Genomic DNA, 19,454 nt, shown 5'->3' with positions numbered 1-19,454 from the left:
TAAAATGTTAGCTGTTTTAAAAGAGCGAGGAGATGTAGAAAGCCTCAGGCTCTCTGGTAGTTTGTTCCATTGGTGAGGGGAAAGAAACGAAAAGCTGCCTCACCCTGCTTGGTTCTGTTTCTGGGAACATTAAGTAGCCATACTATGCTTAATGCCTGTGTTGAGTATTAATGGTTTTGCACTTCTTTTAGGGGTTTAATCACTTTCCAACGAAGAAGGTGAGTAGACTTGTTGTGTAATAAGCTCCCATATATTCAGACTCTGATGTGATTGGAAACATGTCACCATTTTTTGTGATTTTTAAATGTCCTATCTGAATGTCTCTTTCTCCCTTTGTCATGATGCTTTTGATGTCTTGTGTGAAGCACTTTGAATTGCCTTGTGGCTGAAGTTTGCTTTATAAATACAATTGATTTGATTTGACAGTAACAAGCCCACTCACTGTAGAATCTTAGCAGCATTTGTCAATAATAGTTGCTGTTATCTTTGTACTAATGGAGCAACACTTGTGAATTAGTCCAGAGAGTCGACTTCATGTGCCTGGTTACACAGTTCATATGTCTGTTTCCAAAAACATCTGACTTGTCTTTTTAAAGACATAAAAAGGATGTATTTCAGACATAAAAAGTCTGAAATGCTATTTGACAATTATATTAAACTACAAAAGGAAATCAGAACACTTCAGAAACCAAAGTCTCATCCTACAGGTTCTATGTTTTTAAGAACAATCTATCAAGAGGTTTTTGATCAAACTTAATCTGGTGCGCTCTATGTATATATTCTTTTTCTTCATTGATTTGGTCCAGGCATGTTTTATATGTAGCGTATTCATTTTTGCAGATACATACCTGCTCCACTGCTGACCATAGGTTTTTCTTTTTACCTCTGCAATGCTCAGCTCTGGGTTCAAGTTTCAGCTCAAAAGAACAAAGGAGACTTGGAGGAGGAGAATGTCAGTTCCTGGGGAAAATATACCTTCTTCATAAAATAAAAAAGAAGAAAAAGGAAAGAGATTGAAATCCTATTCTTTAAAGAACACATTTTATAAATATATATGCTTGAGGATTTCTTCTTCTCCAGGCGGCAGCAGGCACTCTCTTATCACCTCCTCGACACTTTCTTGGCAGCTCTCCTCCTCCTTCACGTTGTCTCTCCTCCTTCTTTATTTACCTTCTTCTGTTCGCTGAAAACCACAATCACTTCTCCGGAGATTCATGTGCGCTCACTGCCTCTAATGTACAAAACAACTGGAACAGACATTAATTATTTGCCAGGGGACTGAGTAATGACACTGAACAGACACACAGACACACACACACACACACACACACACACACACACACACACACACTGAGATAAATGAAGGACTGCTAGGTTGCTCATGTGTAAGCAGAAGTTTGTTGGGTCCAACAGTAAAGTTTGATGTGTTTGTCAAGAAAAGGAAGATGGTGAATCTTTAGGGAGGTAAAAAAAAACCTCAAAGATAGTTTTTGTTTGACTGACTGAGACTTTTTTGCATTACCTGAGAATTTCTACAAAGTCATCCTCCTCTCAGTTATTCTGTGATAAAGTTTTATGATGTATTGACCCGCAGCCATATTTCATCATTAGGATTCTGGCCGTATCATCGATAAACAAATGAGTCTGGGATACGCTCATTTAGGTCCTGACACGTCAGGAACAATTTATGAACCACAAACCATAAAGTGCTCGTTGTTGTGGCTACGATATGAATACACAATATGATGGTCGATTGATGTGCATGCTGCCACAATCAATACTGTCAACACATGCAAGGTCCAGGTTTTAATTTCTCACAGGGATCAAGGACTCACGTTGTCGTAACATCAATGATCACAAACACAAACAGAGCCTCATTGATTCGGATTGATCCATCGCACAACTCAGACACACAAGTACCCACATATACACAAGGCCAAGAGAGCTGCTGCCACGAGAGCCGATGACCACTTACTTATAAAGTAACTCACGTGTTACCTAATCCACTGCTCAGTGAAACACATTGTTCTGTATACATAGGGAGGATAGCTATATACGATGATATCATCACTGTTTAATGAGTTTATTATCATTATAGTTGTAATAATTGTTAATGGTTTAGTCTATCATAGCCTATGGGATATCCTGAAACTGCAAACTGCAACAATAACCAATTTATATTGAAAAATAACATGGAAAATCAGTATATGTTTATTTGATCGGCTAAAAGTACTTTTTAACCACATTATCAAAACGGCTCAGAGAAAAGCAGTGTTTTTCACTAAGTCCAACTTTTAGATCAAATAAAAAAAAAATCTAACTTTATTTATATAGCACCTTTCAGACAAATTAAATTGCAGTTCAAAGTGCTTAACAAGAATGCAGAAAAGCTATTTGACCAAAAAGTAGTGAAATCATTGAGAGACTACTGCACACCAATAGGAATTCAAAAACAACTGTCTGACATAACAAGTGTATATATTTTAAAGCCTTTAAAGCCTTAAATTATTGGTATTTACAGGCTACCTCAGCGAGTGCCATCCTCATTTCATTGTACTGTTGTGTTGCTCTTCATAATGACAAAAAACATCATATTCCTATTTGTCTTGAAAAATATTTCAACATTAAGCGGGTGGATTGTAACAGAATTTAAACAAGGGTTCATTTTTTCCATAAAAATAAATCCTACTGACCTTCACAATGTTTCACTATACATTTAGCAGCACCAGCAGTTTAATACTTTAGTTCATTGCAAATCTCTTTAAAAAAAAACCTTTACATGGATTGGTATGGGTGTTTGTAAAGATCTTCAAGTCTCCAATAAACTGATATATTCCCTTCACCCTTAGCTGTAGTTTTCAAATGGTGCTAATTGCTAAATGTCAGGATGCTAACAGGCTTAATTTAGACAGGGATGATGATAAACATGGATTCTCCTTCAAATCAGCAGGTTTACACTGAATTAGCATTTAGCTGAAACACAGGCTAACTGAGGGACCTGCCCCAATAGTGTTGCAGTGGACTTAAAAGATTGCTGTACTGAAATGCGTTACTGTAACGTGTTACTAAGCTTTACTGTAATGCCACTACTATTTGCGGTAACTAGTAATGAATAAGTTACTTTCCAGATTGAGTAACGCTGTTACATTTACTGACATTTAAAATGTGAAACAGACGACAAGAAGCGGGCGAGGTTAAGCTAATGTCAGCACAGTAGTATCCTTGGAGAAAGAATGTTGCACGCAGTAAACAAACAACAGGCAGGAGATCATTCAGCTGTCAGCTCTCTGTCTCGGAAATACCGACATTATTTTTATTTGCTTGATTTAAACGACAAGAATATAGTGAGTTGTAGTCTATGACTGTGGAGGAAGGAAAACTTCTCTTACAAGAACGAAGCGCCAAGCTTAACAAAATCACGCTTCTATTAAACTTGCTGTCAGAGAGGTGCTGCAAACACTGGAGATCAATGTGCAGCTAACGTTAGCTTGGCAGACCAAGGAGGAGACACTCCATACAAACAGCCGGCTTGATTTAAAACACTGCCTGCTCTACGATCTGTGGTCAGTCGGACTTTAGACTGATAGACGAGTATGTTGACAGCGATGTGCTTCATATGAACTGTTGTTATCTTTATCTTAATTAATAGCTCTTGTGCAGCTGTGGTATTAAACATGTATTCATTTAATAAAAACAAAACCCAACATGATATCCCAATTGGCAGCCATCAAAAACTTTAAATATAAGTCAGACAATTTAGGGGAACTTTAACAAGATAAATGCAACACAGGCAGGTTAAAAAATAATCAAATCTTTAATAAAAAATACATTTATAAATTCGGCAGCATGAACTTCTCTTCAACATTTCCATCAATCCAGGAGGAGAAACACAGAGAAAACCAACTGTACAGGAGGAGTTTCAAATAAAAACACAAATGAGGAAGTAATGGCAAAAATGGATTGAAGGAAAAAGATGAAAATGATTAAAAATGACATCAAATAGCCGAGTTTCTGAGGAAACAGACGTGGACGAACAATGACTAAACAGAACTGAACAGAGAGTTTCAACAACAAGAGAACAATGTTGCTGGGGGTCGATCACAACACCACGAGGTTCACTTCAGTCCTTCAAAACAACTACAGCAGCTTGGTTTAAAGACAAAACCCGACACATGAACAGACTCACATCAAGCTTTTCAGCTCGACCTAAACTGAGAGTGGATCAGTGTTACAGAACAACTTCATGTCATTTTTAGGAAAGGAAAACAGAGTCACCAAACACTTCATACTGAAAAAAGGTGTTTGCTGTGCATTCAATAACACAAACGACAGAGAATCAGAGCTGATTTCACACAGCAGGATGGCACCAATGGATGGACAGAGTGGGAGGTTACAGGTTCTACAGCAGCCTTATTGCACACAGGAGAAAGCTTTATTCTAAAATCAGTCCTGTACATCCTTAAAAAACACCATTTATCATATTTATTTATTCTCCAAACCTCTTAATTTGCCCAGGCAGACAGCAGGCTTGTTGTGCTTCCACATTAGCTTTTTCAGAGGCCGTTTGAAGCTCCTGCCCAGACAGATTGTGCTCAGACATGACATTTACAGGGGGGGTGGGTTTATGGACATATGGAGGGACCAGTTTGTTTGGAGCACAGCCAGTGTCTACATGAGGATAAACATTGATGTTGTAATATTAATAGATGGGCAACATTTGGTAAAGACTGGTATATTATCCACAGAAGAAGAACAGTAGGGATCATGTGAGCAAACCAGTTAAATGTGTTTTTTCAGGACTGATTGGGCCAAATCATAAATTCCTTTCAGAGCTTTGTTTTCCTTCCTTTAAGCAGAGTTTTCACAAAATAAGTGTATCTGGAATAAATTGGGGAAAAAACTAAAGTTGGAAAGGGCACTGAGTTTTGAACACCCCATAGCTGAGGGCTGCACTGTGACAATGCCCACTCAGGAGATCTATTGTCACATCCAGCAGTGAGTTCACCCAGCGCTGACAGACACATCCTCACAGTTTCACACAATTCTGCCCCCTGAAGCTGCTGACCAGAGTATCACACTTGTGCTTTGAAGTGATGATAATGGGAACAGCAAGTGTGCTTCGGGGTAAATTTTTACCGCAATGCCGTTATTGGCTTCCAAAGTAGTGTGGACTCTTTCAGAAAACTCAGAGCTGGAAGGACTTTTGAGCTTATACACGGGAGGTCTGTGTGGGTGCTTAGAGGTGAGGTCTAATCGGAGGTGTGTCCATTGTATTCCTAAGCCTCACATCACCATAGTCATAGATTGGTGGTAAATGGAAAGGGAGACCCATATGATGGTCTGCCTTTGAGAACTGCATTCATAATATATAATATTAACTCAATGTCTTTGAAGAGAAGGTAAGATTAATAAATAAAAACCTTTTGTAAGTCTCCAAAAACAAGTAAATCTCAGACAAACTGCTTCTTCTGATCTTCTGTTTCCATTTATTCTCCTCCGATTTCACCTTTAACTCTCCACACAGAAATCTAACTATCAGCCCCATACCAACTTTAAAAAGTGCTCGACAAATTGTCCATAGGGTGACCCTTATTAAGGTAGAAACTTTTTTTTTTAACAGTATTTCTTCTGCACATATATCCTTGACTCAGCAGCATGATCATATCCCTAAAAATACAAAGACCATCTTATTTCCTGTGCAGTACGACCTGGGCTACCATTTAAATATCCACTTTATGTTTTGTTGTGCTTTTGAACAATCGAAAAAAAACAAAAGCTTTGAAATCGCGCTGCGGAAGCCAAAACAAGGTTAAACTTTCATGGACTGTCTCCACATTATCTATTCAGTGTTTTAAGTTAAATTCCCAAACGGTCTGAGGAATTAGAAAAACAGATCTCAGTTACCGTACACTCGGCTGTGAGTATGTTCAAAACAATATTAAAATACTTTTTCAAAGTACTGACATTTTTGTGGAGTGCCACTGATTTTATTGTGCTATTCCGCTGCGTTTGGACTCTTCAGATTTACTTCAGACCAACTTTTTAATATAATTAGTAAAAAAAAAAAAAAAAAAAGTTTAAATAACCTCTCTGCAGTCAGTCAACAGTGTCATTGCAGCAGTGAGATAACCGGTAAGAGGATCTTACCTGGTGATGAAGCACCCAGGTTTATGTTCTTTTAAATTGTTCTCATAAGTAAGGAGAGGTTCCTTCATTTAAAAGATGGTAGATGGTAGGTGGTAGTCTGAAAATTCTTCATAAGTGCAACAGTCACGTATCTCTCAGTCCAAAGGTCAAACTTTGTCAAAAAAAGTGACGGCTGAATTCCTTCGTCCATGTTAAATATAAAAGGAACCATAATGCGGTTTGGTGTTTGTCCTAGTTCACAAAAAATGTGCTGGATTCTTCCAAAGTCAAATACAGCCTTCTGATCGGCTGTGTGTGAACAGGAGGGTCAGGTGTGGATTCAACTTGGCTGATGATGTTTTTCTGAGGATGAAGTCCCGAATCAGAGCTCAGCAGCTCGGGATCTCTGTCACCGTCTGCAAATAGAAAGAGGCTTTAGATTAGATGGAAAAGTAGGGATGAGATGCTAAAACCCTCCGAAATGATCTTGAGTTATATTTACATTATCCTGAAAGGAAGACCTCCACGTCTGAGGCTTTTTGACTGAGTTACACATTCAATTAATAAAGTTTTAAAAGACATATTCAAGATGCAAAATAATCAAGGAACATATTGTTAACAACGGCTGGATATCTCCTCAGCTCTGTACTGTTTTTGTGTTGTTTTCAAATGTATTATTTGAGAAGTGTTTATTTTCTTCCTGTGGAGGAGACCAACAAAGGAGCAGTAACTTTCTGAGTGGAGCAGCAGAACATGCTTGTTAACCTGATTAGCTGAGCACAGCAGCATTCTCATTCTGCACACTGCTGCCCGCCTCCCTGCAGTCCACTTCTGCTGTTAACTTCCCTTAGTTCTCATACAGGTAAGCCAAACAAGGAAGTTGATTGTAATGGTTTGTTTGACAGGTTTTCAAAAACTGGCCTCGTGTCAGCATGAGGAGGGAGGTCATCAGTAAGTGAATTTAATTTCCGGAAACAATATTGAAGCATGTGCTAGGTGAGCACTGATGTCACAATGCCAGGAACAATGCCACAGAAATATGATTAAATATATGTACCCATCTTTTAGATGTAAATGAGGTTTTAAAGGTTGTTCAAGCAGAGTGACATGACAATGCTGAAGTATTTCATAAAGTTTAATGGGTTGATAGTCCCAGCTGTAGAGTCCATTAAAAGTTAAAGATTGGGCTGTTGTTTAAGGAGAGTAATGACCCACTGCCGAGCAAACAGCTATAAATGACAGTGCAGTACCTCTGTCTGTTTGTGGATCCATAGTTATCTAACATCTGCGTGCTGGCCACCTCCAGGTTCCAGTCACACATCTCCAGCAGCTTTAGACACTCAGACTTGCTCCTCAGGCCCAAACCGAACAACTGCTCCACCTGCAGAGTGACAAACAACAAACAAACCAAAGATGAAAACAGCTGCACAAGAGAGAGGCCAGGAGTCAGGGAGTCATTTAAAGGAAGAATCCTGAACCCAGGATTCTTCCTTTAAATGACTCCCTGAGTCTTTCAACATCAGAGCAACAAGAGCATTTCAGAATTTGAGCACAAGTGTTCCCCTGTGCCCACTAACATCTAAACACATCTTCCATCCCATCACAGGGGCCCCTACCAAAGGCCACACGCTGTCTAGATGCCTTTTCTTTTTATATTTATAGCCCGCTCATTGCAGCAACAGAGACCAGCTTTTCCCTTAAGGTTCAACAAAGTTGCTCCTCTCATATCCTGTTATGAACCTATAAAGTGAAGAATAACATTCAGCAATTTTGAATGACTTCCTGTTTTCAGTTATATGCTTCACTGAAAAGGTTATTATGGAAAATAAACTCACAGTGTGACCTGAGATGTGCTCCGAATCTCTGAGGACCCTTCTGTGTTTACAACGGAACACTCTGGATCTCCTAGTAATCGCACCTCTGCAGTATAATGGGGCGCTTCATAGGGCTTTTATTTTGATGGAGTGCAGCTGCAAAATGTTGCCCAACATTCTCACAGAGTCAGTTTAATACTATTTCTTATTTTCTCCTGACTGAAACATGTGGTTTCATGTCAGGGATATTATTTGTGACCTTTTTATTTGTTCAGTTTGTACTTTGATACAAAAGAGTGACATAAAAACACAGTGTAAAAAATTATATTTGGAAATATAACTATTATAATAAATACATTTAAATAATAATGTAAGCTATATTTTTCAATATAACTGAAATTTTTCTACTTCTCCTTCAACATGCAATCAGTTTGTAATAAATCAAAGTTCTTTCTATTCTTTCTTTTAATCTAATTTAGTTGATTAGATAAATATCAATATAAAAAAGTGTTAAAGGTCACATTATTATTATTATCCTCCTTTCAACAAGTTTCAATATGACTCAGAGCTCCTCAAAACATGTCTGTGAAGTTTCTGTCTAAAAATCCACTCTGATCAAATATTTGTCATGACTATAAACCCCTCTATTTCAGCCCTGCTCAGAACAGACTGTTTCTGTTTCTGTAGCTTTAAATGCAAATGAGTTGTGTCTGACCACGCCCCTCTCTGGAAGGGGAAATGGCTTGGGCTGTCTAGCACCATGTTCAATTCTTTACAGTGAGAAGTCAGACTCAGAGGTTCGAACAAACACCTAGCTGTGGGCGTTTCACCCACCTGGGGGAGGGGTTAATGCCCTTGGTGATGTCACAAAGGGAAAATCTCTGCACAACCTGTTTGAGCACACATTTTCCCAAAGGTGAAGAAGGTGAAAGAAGGGGAGGGTTGACTTTTCTCATAATTGGGGTTTTGTAGACGGACCAAAGACACATATAAGTGGTATATATGGGACCTTTAACATATTCAGTCAAAAAAGATTCTACATGTAAAGACATAAATCGATGATGCACATAACGTTTTTTTTTATCATAGAGCTACTCTGTTTGCATACTCAGTTAGTGGCAGTTTGAGCTTAAATGTTTCAGCTGGTGCTACTCGAGTTAAAGCAGAAACATCGGTGTGCTTTACTCTTCATAGATTAAGAACAATAAAAGCACTGGATTGTGAAGTTTGATAGATTCATAATTCAGGTTATTTTAGTTAAGCTAGCTAAAGCCACATACTGACTATGTTAACTACAAGCCTTAATGCTCAGTTAACATTTATTGAACAGATCACAGTCCTGAACTGATCCTCATGTGCAAGAGGACAGCAACAAAGACGACCAGCATAGTGTAAGTAAAAATGTCAGGTAGCATTGTTAATAGTTTCATGTTGACAATGATGTGCATTGGAAGCCCATGAATCCATTAGTGGAGCCAATGGGAGTGGTGGAAATAGGATGTGACATTGTGACGCCCCTCAGGAGTCACATGTACTCCAACCTGGTTGTTCACACTGAGGTCGCATTGCAGAAGATCTGTTGACCTGTAATCGATTTAGGTCCACATATGAAGGCGGCCAAGATCCGATTCTATGTTCTGCTTAAACTGTCTTTAAAAATCAAAGTCTCATATGAACAGAAACATCAGATTTGTGTCACTTTTGCCGGCAGTATGAACATAGTGTAATTCTTTATTCAGCCATTGATGTAACACACACATAAAACTTCCTTCAAAACACAAAATCAACCATCTCGTTGAAATATAATTATGTGATAAACTTGTGTATGCAAATCAGATCACAAAACATGAAAAACTGTCACTAACGTTATTAGCTTTAGAAATGATAAGGAAAAGTAAAATTACTCCTTCGAAGAAATCATTATAAAGCTTAGTATGTCTTTTTTTCACATGACTGAATGAGTGATTTTACTATATCATTATTACTGTAATTACTTGAGCACCAAAGTATGAACAATATCTGTACTGAGCTGAGCTCATCAAGCTTTCTTTAAAACCTCACCTTTAGATAATGCACAGCTTTCTGAATGTTCCAGTTGTGGTTCTGGAGGGCGGCCTGGCACTCCTCTATCGTCACACCGTGAACTGCTTCCTGCACCTGAATCACATTGACAGTGTTAGTCTCTGCACCATCCAACAACACTCACAGTCCCCTGGCTTTGATTGGAAGCTGAGGATAAGAAACCAAGCGCAGAGATTTAAGCATCTGTTTGAACAGTTCCCTGAACCTCAACAAGTATAGTATTCTTTAGTGTTTAGCCAATCCCACCTTAAGCTTGAGCTCAGTCTAATCTAAAGACAGATCACAGTGACACTGTGTTCCTGCAAGTTGGTTTTTTTAACAGCGAAGTGGCTTTTTAAATTTATTTATATGTAACTCTGCACTATTCTAACAACTACAGCTAGTGCCTGTGTAGAGTATGTCTGCACTTGCCCTGTACTCCTTCACAGTTAACTTTACACGACCCTTCACTCTTACATCAGCTTGTGTGTGGCCACAGATCACAGAGTATCTATTACAAAATGCCATGTGCCTGATCGATGAGGAGCCTTCGATGTTTCGCAGTGATTCTTACTCCAGTTTAATAAGGTTCAATCGGTGTCTGAATCAATTCGCCAGCAACAAGAAACTAATCAAAGTCTGCTCTTATGTCTTTCAAATTCAATTCACAGCGAAAATGAATGTGGCCTTTGTCTCCAATGAACACCGGCATATTTTTAAATCATTTATGAGAAGTTATTACATTCTTATGTTTTTTCTTTTTTTATATCAGACACAAAAGGTTTGTGTGCTACAAACCTTTCCCTGAAAGGATGGGAACCAATGAAACTTTAGATTGAGTTTTTGGCTTCATAATTTCAGCTCCAGATTGAAAGCGTTGGTGCTGTTAAACATAAATCAAATGTTGGTACTGGTTATGATTTGAAGTTGCACGGGAGAGATTCGAGCTGCTTCTGTAAATGCCAAGTGATACAATTTGATGCCTTTCCCTCTGATGGAAAGAAAGACACACATTTGTATACACATATACACAAACTATCCCTACAAGCTGTGACCTGACAACTCAATATAAATTGCCCTCTGTTGCCCCCTTGTGGCAAGGGTACGCATGTTGGTAATGTACACTGTTAAAATACCAGTACATAAAATCAATCAAAACTCAATTACCTGTGAAAATGAACTCTTATCTGACGTGAGTTGAACAAGACAGACATCCAGTCAACTCTGTAACTACTATTATACATTTAAAGTCTTCTTTATGCTCGGTAGAGCCTGAACATTGCTCTGATATTTTAGCTCTTAACTGTCTGATCAAGACTTTATCTCACATTTATGGAGATACGTCTCTCATTACAGTGACAGAGATACAATTTAAAACTAATTTGGCAGACTCTTTTATCCAAAGGGACGTACATCAGAGAGTAAGAACAACACAAGCAAGGATCTAGAGAGAAGGAAACAACGTCAGTAAGTGCAAACAAACAGCTTGAAGTCTGATCGGACACACAGCTGCTGACAGGCAGAGCACAGAGGCAAAGCACTTTTTTTTATATAGAAAGTTAATATATCGTCATCATCAACATCGACAGCTGTCCTTGAGAGTTCTAATATGCATTAAAAAACATCTTAAATATTGTCATCATCAAAATAGAAACCATCATCACGATCATCATCAGCTGATGGATGGTTTAAGGGCTGTTAATTTTTTCTTCTTATTGACTAAAATGCAATCAAAGAAGCATAAAGGAGGGCATGAGGTCCACTGTATATTACATGTAGTATATCTAACTGCAGAGCTTCACATCCATCATGGGAGAAAAAGTGAGCCGGCTTTGAGAATTTTAATTACAAAAGCAATAAATTATACGTTTCAGCACATACAATTATTCAGTCTTAAGATTAAACATCCAGTGTTTTTTCTTTTTCAAACAAGCTGCAAACAGCAATCCGCTCTGACCTTACCATTTGGACCCTGTTTGAAGAGTTCCCTCCTCCGTCTGTCCTGGTGCAGGAAGCAAGACCCACTGGTGCTGTCAGGCCGTCTGAACAGACGCGAGGGAGACTAACTGATGTCTTCATCCCTGGCCGCGGCACACCTAGACTGCTGTTATTGTTGGAGGAGAAGTTGGCCTTCAGCTCGCCAGGCTGGGCGAGTCCCTGTCCCTGGGCGTGTCCCTGTAGGGTCTGGCCACTGACCACCATGGGCCTGACTGTGGCCATGTTAGCTTGCCGTACGTGTCTCTCCTCCACAGCGCTGGAGGGCAGACTCTCCGCCTCCCTGAAGAAGCGGTCGTAGCGGTCGAGGTACGGTGGCCTCTCTGGTAGAAGGTAATAGTGGGTGTTACTGACTTTACGTCCATCTCGTACAATAGGGAGGATACAGGGGCCCTTACTAGAGGCGTCCTTCCCCTGCGCCTGGATCACTTTAGGTGCAGCATATTTGGGGTCTGAGGCGAAGCTGTGCGTGGTGGGCATAAGTTTACCCGGGGAGGTGGAGAGGTAGGAGCCGTAGTTGTGTGTGGAGGAGCAGGAGGTGGTGGGGCTGACAGAGTAGATTCTCTGCTGGGGGGAGCCCACCACCAGGGTCATGGGGCTGGGAGTTCTGGAGCCCGGCTGGGACAGAGGGTCCCTGGGGGGAATCTGAGGAGGTCTGTCCTGGTCTAAGGCTGAAACATCATCAACTGGGTCGACCGTTGTCGGTGACAGAGAGAGATCCCTCGACCAGCGAGAAGAGGAGTAGTCGCCTCTTTTTACAGGGCGTGGGGGGATGGGGACACGAGGGGGGATCTGAGGTTTGTCATCATTGGGGAACAGGACACCCTGCTGGTGTCCCTCAGTCTGTGGAGTCTGGGGGCAGGAGGTGGAGGTCTGAGAGGGTGCAGCACTAGCTGTGGGTACGTTGAGTCTCCTCATGCATTCCTGCTGCAGCTCCTGGAAGATCTCCGCTGACTGGGAGAAGGAGGTGGACAGATTGTGGCTGTGCTTGCTGGGGAGGAAGAGGTTGTCCTCCAGTCCTGGTCTTTCTGAACCCCTGGAGACCAGCACCTCACCCTCCACCTTCTGAACAGCACTGATATGATCTTCCTCCAGCTCCTCTTCATGCTGCTGCTCCGAGCTGTTGATGGAGCTCACCTTTGTGGAGGAAGGAGAATAAGAAATCAGTGTTTTTGGTATCAGAGGAAGAAAATGAAACTTTTGCAGAATTAAAAATGTGCTGCATCACCTCCTACCGTACCTCCATGTCGTCTTCATCCTGAGCTACATCATCATATGCTGGGGGTGGAGGTAAAGGCCGAGCATCCCAGTCCACAACAGGCGTTGGGTGTAGGGGGCGGGGCAAAGATTTCGACGGGCTCTGAGGTGGAGTCCGATCAAGGATGTTCCCTGCTTCCAAAGCGAGCCGTGCAAGGAAAGGAATCTGAACTTCAAACACAGGGGAGGGGGAGGGTGTTGGCGGGGGGAACTCCTCCCCAAAGTCAATGAGGGACACCTCACTGTGGGGGTTGCACCCTGGGCCTGAAGTCCGGCCTCCCCCCTGTTTGGAGGCAGAGATCCACGCAGCCGGTTTCAGTTTTAAGCCTTTGACAGATCCTGTTTTTCGAAGTGATAATCTCTTTAGTCCGGCTGAAGTCAGATCCTCATCATCGTTCACTGGATCATAGCAAGGCTCTGGAATCAAAACATACAATACGTCTATAAATTCACTGATATAAGAGAGAACACTGATGTTCATTCAAACGTCACAAACTATGAAGCACGCTCCACTCCAAAAATTAAACTCCAGAGTGGAAGTTAGTCCTAGAGCGCACAGCAAGGACACTGCACACCTGTTAGAGGGACACAACATGTGGAAAGATGGAGACAATGGCGTAAAGAAAAGAAATAAAAGTAGACAACAGAACCACTGCAAAGACAGGCAAAGGACAAACAAAACAATAATGGATGTACCTTTGAAGAGTGGTGCTAGGAGGGAACAAAGAGGGCAGGAGCAATGTGTGAGGAGCTGCTGAGGGAAGCCTGACTTACTCTTGATAAACACGGCCGGTTGAGGAGGCCGGGGAGGAGGCTCCTCTGGAAAAATGAGAACAATTACCGCAGCCGCAAAAAGGAAAAACAGAAAAGAAAAGACAGCAGCAGAGAAAGAAAGATTAGTGGGGAAGCAGGAAGCAAATGCCACTGTTCATGAAAGCCTTGCCAGAGAGTGTTAAAAAACTGTGTACAGTGTATGTAACTTGTAAAAATAAAAGAATAACTCAACAGGCCATTACAACAAGCCTTGAAGAGTTCGGTTTCAGTCAAGTATACAAAACCTGGTGCAGCTATTACTTTAAGTTGATTGGTTGAATTAGAGTTCACAGTTGGTTTATCCCAGACACAAAATTATTCACATTTTTAGATGGTTTACGTTTTTGGCTCTTTAACTCACTTCTAGCCCGCCCTGGGAGCTGTGTGGGACGAGCAGCACTGAGGTCGACACTGAGGACATCCGGAGGGTCCATGGGATTCCCGAGGTACAGACTGGAGGGGAGAGAAGGACAGACTTAATTACAGATGATGTCAAAATACTGAATTCAATTGGCCTGGTTGCTGTAATGTTGGAAAAAGTTGAGAGATTTTTAACAATGTGCTACTGCCATCTGTTGGTTAGAGCGTGTTATTGCATCTGCAGAAACTACTCGGATAGACTTTTACCATCAATCCTCATCATATTTCTTTGAATGCTTGAATGTTAAGTAAGAGGTGAAGAGCTCTTTGGGTATTATTTGGCACTGATCCCACACAAAAACATGAGTCCAACAAATGAGTCCTTACTCATCGATCCTGTCAGGGAAGCCCCAGCAGTGGTGAGGGTTGGAGTCTCCGTGTCCCGTGTGGATGAAGCTGTTCTTGAGCGGCCGGCTGATGTCATGAGCCGACAAACCCGCGACTGATGTCACCACGTTTCTGGGGAACTGTCCCATCTTCAGGGTCCGCTTGTTCTGACCTCGCCACCAGTAGTTCTCTGCCCTGGAAGAGATGGAAATACAAATGATGAAACATGGAGGAACAAAGCAGTACATTTAATTGAGTATAATATCTTTGAGTATAAAATCTAGTTATTCAAATCAAAATATCTAAAAGACTGGGATCCACCTGTAGGCTGTTATGATAAGGTGGAATGATACATTCATCTTTGGCAAGTGCATTTGAATAGTAATAGTGACATAAGGAGGACGGCTTCTTCTTCAGCCCTAATACGACTATTGATACGCACCTCCCCTCTATGATGGTGATGACATCATTGACCTGAATGTGGAGTTTGTCGGCCTCATCAAAGTCCTGCAGAGCACACATGTCTGTGGGCATGGTCTGAAAAACACACACAATGTAAGCAGATTGTCCTTCTAGTTGTGGAGGTTTTTTTTTTGTTCATACTTTGCAATTATTCCACTAGGGGGCACTAAATGTCAATTTATGCAATTACAGACTGCAGAGAGAGCACTGGCCTTTCTGCACTAAAGGTTGCTTGTTTACCATCATGTATCTGTTGCTTTGCAGACAGGCATGGAAATGGAGAGTTTCATGAAAATATATTATCAGTAACAGAAATTAATACTCAGCCACCCTCATATTTTAACAACCTGTGGCTACAAAGATGACAGCTCTCGTACCTCCAGCAGGAACTCGCGCAGGGCGACAAACGTAGGTCTGTCGTCTGGTTTCTGAGCCCAGCACTGCTGCATGACGTTAAAGATATCCTGTGGACAGTCCTCAGGTTTAGGGAGGCGCTCACCTTCTTTATCAATCTTGTGCAGGATCTAAATTGACAAAAAGGTTTGAATGAAGAAAAGTTAAGAAAGGTGAATAAATATACATTTTACTTCACTTAAATGAGTGTAAATTCTAGTTCTGTGTGTGTGTGTGTGTGTGTGTGTGTGTGTGTGTGTGTGTGTGTGTGTGTGTGTGTGTTCGTGTTCGTGTGTGTGTGTGTGTGTGTGTGTGTGTGTGTGTGTGTGTGTGTGTGTGTGTGTGTGTATACCTGGCTCCCATTAAGGCCCAGCCAAGGCTCCTGGCCATGTGTGAACATCTCCCAGAGCGTGACTCCAAACATCCATGTATCTGAAGCATGTGAGAATGTTCTAGTCTTCAGGCTCTCTGGGGCACACCTGCAAGAGGAGAGAATACAAACCTTAGCAAATACAATAAACAAAGAATAAACAAGTCTGTTTTCAGATGATATTTTTTTTAAGCTAATAAAAAATGAATGATCTAATTGTTTTTGGAAACCTTTATGTAAATGATATGTGGATACAATTATTTCTAGCCAGCTGCTTGTGCTAAACTACAAAAACCCAGCATGTTTTGTTTTGAAAGATTTATCAGCACGGCTGAAATACAATTTCTCAGTGGAATCTTTATGAAGTAAAATAAATCTGTTCAGTCCACCCACCATGCAAAGGGGACCTTTCGATGCTCCTGCATGACATAGTGCTCGTGGTTGTTAGGCAGCGCCCTCATCAGGCCAAAGTCACCGATCTTCACTCTGTGAGCTGAGGCCAGCAGGATGTTCCTACAAACAGAGGCTTAAGTATTCAATAACTTTCTTTACCTTCTTAAACTGAACATACATGCTTGTTACATAGTACGGAGGTTGGAACATTAAATTCTTTATGATACTATCTCCTTTATTTTAATGATCATAGTGTTGAAAAGTACTGAAGATTTGTTTTTAATTACCAATGAAAAAGAGAGCACGTCGCTAACATATTTATGCAATTGAGTCAGCGGTAGGCAGTTTACCTGCAACTTTTGGTAATTAAAAACATAAATCAACCAATACTCTGCCAAAGACTTCTGTTTTTGTTGCAGTGATATCATAATAGGTAGCGTTATTGTTTGATTTTTACTAGTATGGTATTTCGGTTTAAAATTCTTGTATGGTGACAACTCAACAAAGTACAATAGAGCCTCAGAATCACATTTATTACTTTTTGAATACAGCAATGTAAAGCAGTCTTTGGGGGAAATCCAGGAGGCAGCTGTTCCCTTCTTGCATTTATTCTTCGACCTTCAACTAAAACTAAGATAATCTATGAAGGTTTTTGAAATAAGACTTTTAGAAATTAGTTTTTGGTTTTAGAGTAGCATCCATTTAACTCCTCTTGAAAAGTGAGACTTGTAATGGTCAATCCTGAGTAACCTGACCTCAGGTCCAACTGCTGCTTTCGATTTGAGGCGTCTTATAAACCTGTGATGTGTTAAAGGCCTAAGACCCAAATGTCCAGCATTTAAAACCACAGCTTGAGACATCCTTGAAGTGATGTAATAGGCGTGTGCAGTCACAGCTTTACATGGAAAAATGACTGGGTACTCATTTTTTCAGTCATCTACGCAGCGCCAACATTTAAGGTAAAAGTGATGAATTTGGGTAAGACCAAGAACTTGGACCACCCAGTTCATTGAGCCAACCAGTGAGTCATGTTGAGTTGGGGCCAAACCTTCCTGTAATAGCCTGTAACATTTCTGGGTGCAGGAGAAGGAGAAGCAATATAAAATATTCACCACACCAATAAAAAGTCCAGAAGGAAAAGTAGGTTTCATAGAAGGTGTGAAGAACACACTCTTTTAAAAACATATTTTCATAGCTGCTAGAACGTAGCTCCAGCTTCAAAAGCTCTCTGTCACCCACCTAGCAGCCAGGTCCCTGTGGATGAACCTCCTCTGCTCCAGGTAGGCCATCCCACAGGCCACCTGCACGGAGTACTGACACAGAGTGTGGATCAACACCGGGCCCTGAGGACGGACACACCGCAGGCGCTCAAGCAGAGAACCCAGAGGAGCCAGCTCGGTCACCTTCAGAGGGGGGAGAGAGGGAGAGAGAGGGGGTGAGAATAGGAACGTGGGAGGAAAACGTAAAAAAACAAAAAAACAAGGGCATATATGACGTAGAAGAGAAAGAGAGGTGTGACTTGGAGATGTAGAAAGGAAAATAAGCAACAGTAGAAGGAAGAATGAGGAGAATGTAATCATGACATGGCCCAAGTGGGGGGTGAGGATCATGAAAAAACACAAGAACAGATAATTGAGGGTAGTTGTTTCTATTGGAAATACCTCCCATACCGCCTTTATATTGGGTACTGACAATTTAATCTATTTGTTGGCTACCTCGGTTGCTCGGGGCAGAGATCAACGGTTTGCTGCTTGCTAAAGTGTAACATTAGTCAAAGCTTTCATGATGTCAACCATCGTGTTCCAATCACGATTTAAAGGGCTAAAAGAGTGATCACATTCATACGCAGCATTGCTTACAGCTTTTTAATCATATTTAAAACTAGCAGATTCTTTTATCCCACTGTTATCTGCAGATGTTCTAGTCTGGGTATCAGAATCAGTATCTGGAAGGAAAATATAATGTTGGAAAAAAAGTCTTTAGTAATAGTGGGATGAGAACAACAAGGTTAAAGTAGTATACTGGTACACCTGCTCGTATGTATGTGTTAAAGTGTATCTGTCCTCCCTGTGTGTGTGCGATTCTGTGTGTCCACTACCATCTTCATTGGGTGTGTGAGCACCACACCATAGAGGCGAATGAGGTTCTGGTGGTCCAGGGAGTGCATGGCGTTGACCTCACAGATGAAGTCCTCCAGAGCGTCGGGCTGGCTGAGCACGTCCGTCTTCAGACACTTCACAGCGACGTTCAGCTGGAAACAAATGCAAAGACAAAAACGACAGTGAGTGATCATACTATTCAGCCTGGATTCCTGCACCTGTCTTTATTTATTCTCACATCAGCAAGAAATGCAAGAAAGATTATTATTTTTCAAAATCTATTGTAGTGTGACCATGACCCAGTTTTTTCAAGAGTGCATCTCCTTACCACCTTCCCTGCAGGTGTCAGCCACTCTCCTCTCTTCACCACACCAAACGACCCGTCCCCGAGCTTCTCAAACAGCGTCAGATCTTTCTCTGGGATGAGGCAGGTCAGAGCCTGCTGCTGCCCATCAAGAGGAGCTCCACCATCTGGCTGAGTGGTCAGTACTCCCTCACCGAGGCCCAGAGGAGGCGTGGAAGACAGTTTACGGAAGGAGGAGGCCGGCTGGCCCTGCTGGGGGAAGTCCCCCCCGTCTGGGCGCTTACCACTGAACACCTGAAAAAGGAACAGAAGAAGAGAGAGAATGGATGAAGCTGGCTAACCAGTGAGGTTAGCCATAAGTCCTGAAATATCTACCTGTCTCTTTGCACTCATGAGACACTGAGCTGCAGAGTGAGGATGGGGATAAAGGGAAGACACAAGATATTGATTTCAATTGTACATCCCAGGTCTCACTCTCATCTCTGTCAGGCTTGCAGATAAATGTTTTTCCAATTCTATTCTCCTCTCCTACACACAGAATTGACACCCTCTAACACTGTCCCAGCTGAAGCACTGGATTACTGGCATTATCAGACACTGATAATAATACATATCAATAA

The 19,454-nt window shown here is 41.3% G+C and overlaps 1 protein-coding gene across 7 annotated transcripts in view; it reads right to left on the bottom strand.

Moving 5' to 3' along the window:
• Positions 1-3,795: 3,795 nt before the first annotated feature.
• The window catches only part of LOC132978929 (activated CDC42 kinase 1-like), a 60,907-nt gene continuing 45,248 nt past the window's right edge, over positions 3,796-19,454 (bottom strand). For 4 of the 7 annotated variants that reach the window (XM_061044304.1, XM_061044299.1, XM_061044300.1 and 1 more), the window contains 15 exons: positions 18,859-19,128; positions 18,530-18,682; positions 17,671-17,834; positions 16,432-16,551; positions 16,021-16,147; positions 15,653-15,799; positions 15,256-15,350; positions 14,814-15,008; positions 14,428-14,519; positions 14,028-14,072; positions 13,237-13,670; positions 11,964-13,133; positions 10,002-10,097; positions 7,377-7,507; positions 3,796-6,542 (listed from right to left, as the gene is read on the bottom strand). In XM_061044304.1, the coding sequence (XP_060900287.1) occupies positions 6,536-6,542; positions 7,377-7,507; positions 10,002-10,097; positions 11,964-13,133; positions 13,237-13,670; positions 14,028-14,072; positions 14,428-14,519; positions 14,814-15,008; positions 15,256-15,350; positions 15,653-15,799; positions 16,021-16,147; positions 16,432-16,551; positions 17,671-17,834; positions 18,530-18,682; positions 18,859-19,128 (3,246 nt within the window). In that variant the 3' untranslated portion in view covers positions 3,796-6,535. Of the gene's footprint in view, positions 6,543-7,376; positions 7,508-10,001; positions 10,098-11,963; positions 13,134-13,236; positions 13,671-14,027; positions 14,073-14,427; positions 14,520-14,813; positions 15,009-15,255; positions 15,351-15,652; positions 15,800-16,020; positions 16,148-16,431; positions 16,552-17,670; positions 17,835-18,529; positions 18,683-18,858; positions 19,129-19,454 lie in introns of those variants that run through there. The other 3 variants (XM_061044302.1, XM_061044303.1, XM_061044305.1) reach the window with 2 other exon arrangements.

Source organism: Labrus mixtus, chromosome 8, assembly GCF_963584025.1.
Source record: "Labrus mixtus chromosome 8, fLabMix1.1, whole genome shotgun sequence".
In the NCBI taxonomy this organism is placed as follows: domain Eukaryota; kingdom Metazoa; phylum Chordata; class Actinopteri; order Labriformes; family Labridae; genus Labrus; species Labrus mixtus.
Note: the sequence above shows the minus strand (reverse complement) of the source record. Positions and strands in the feature narration are given on the sequence as shown.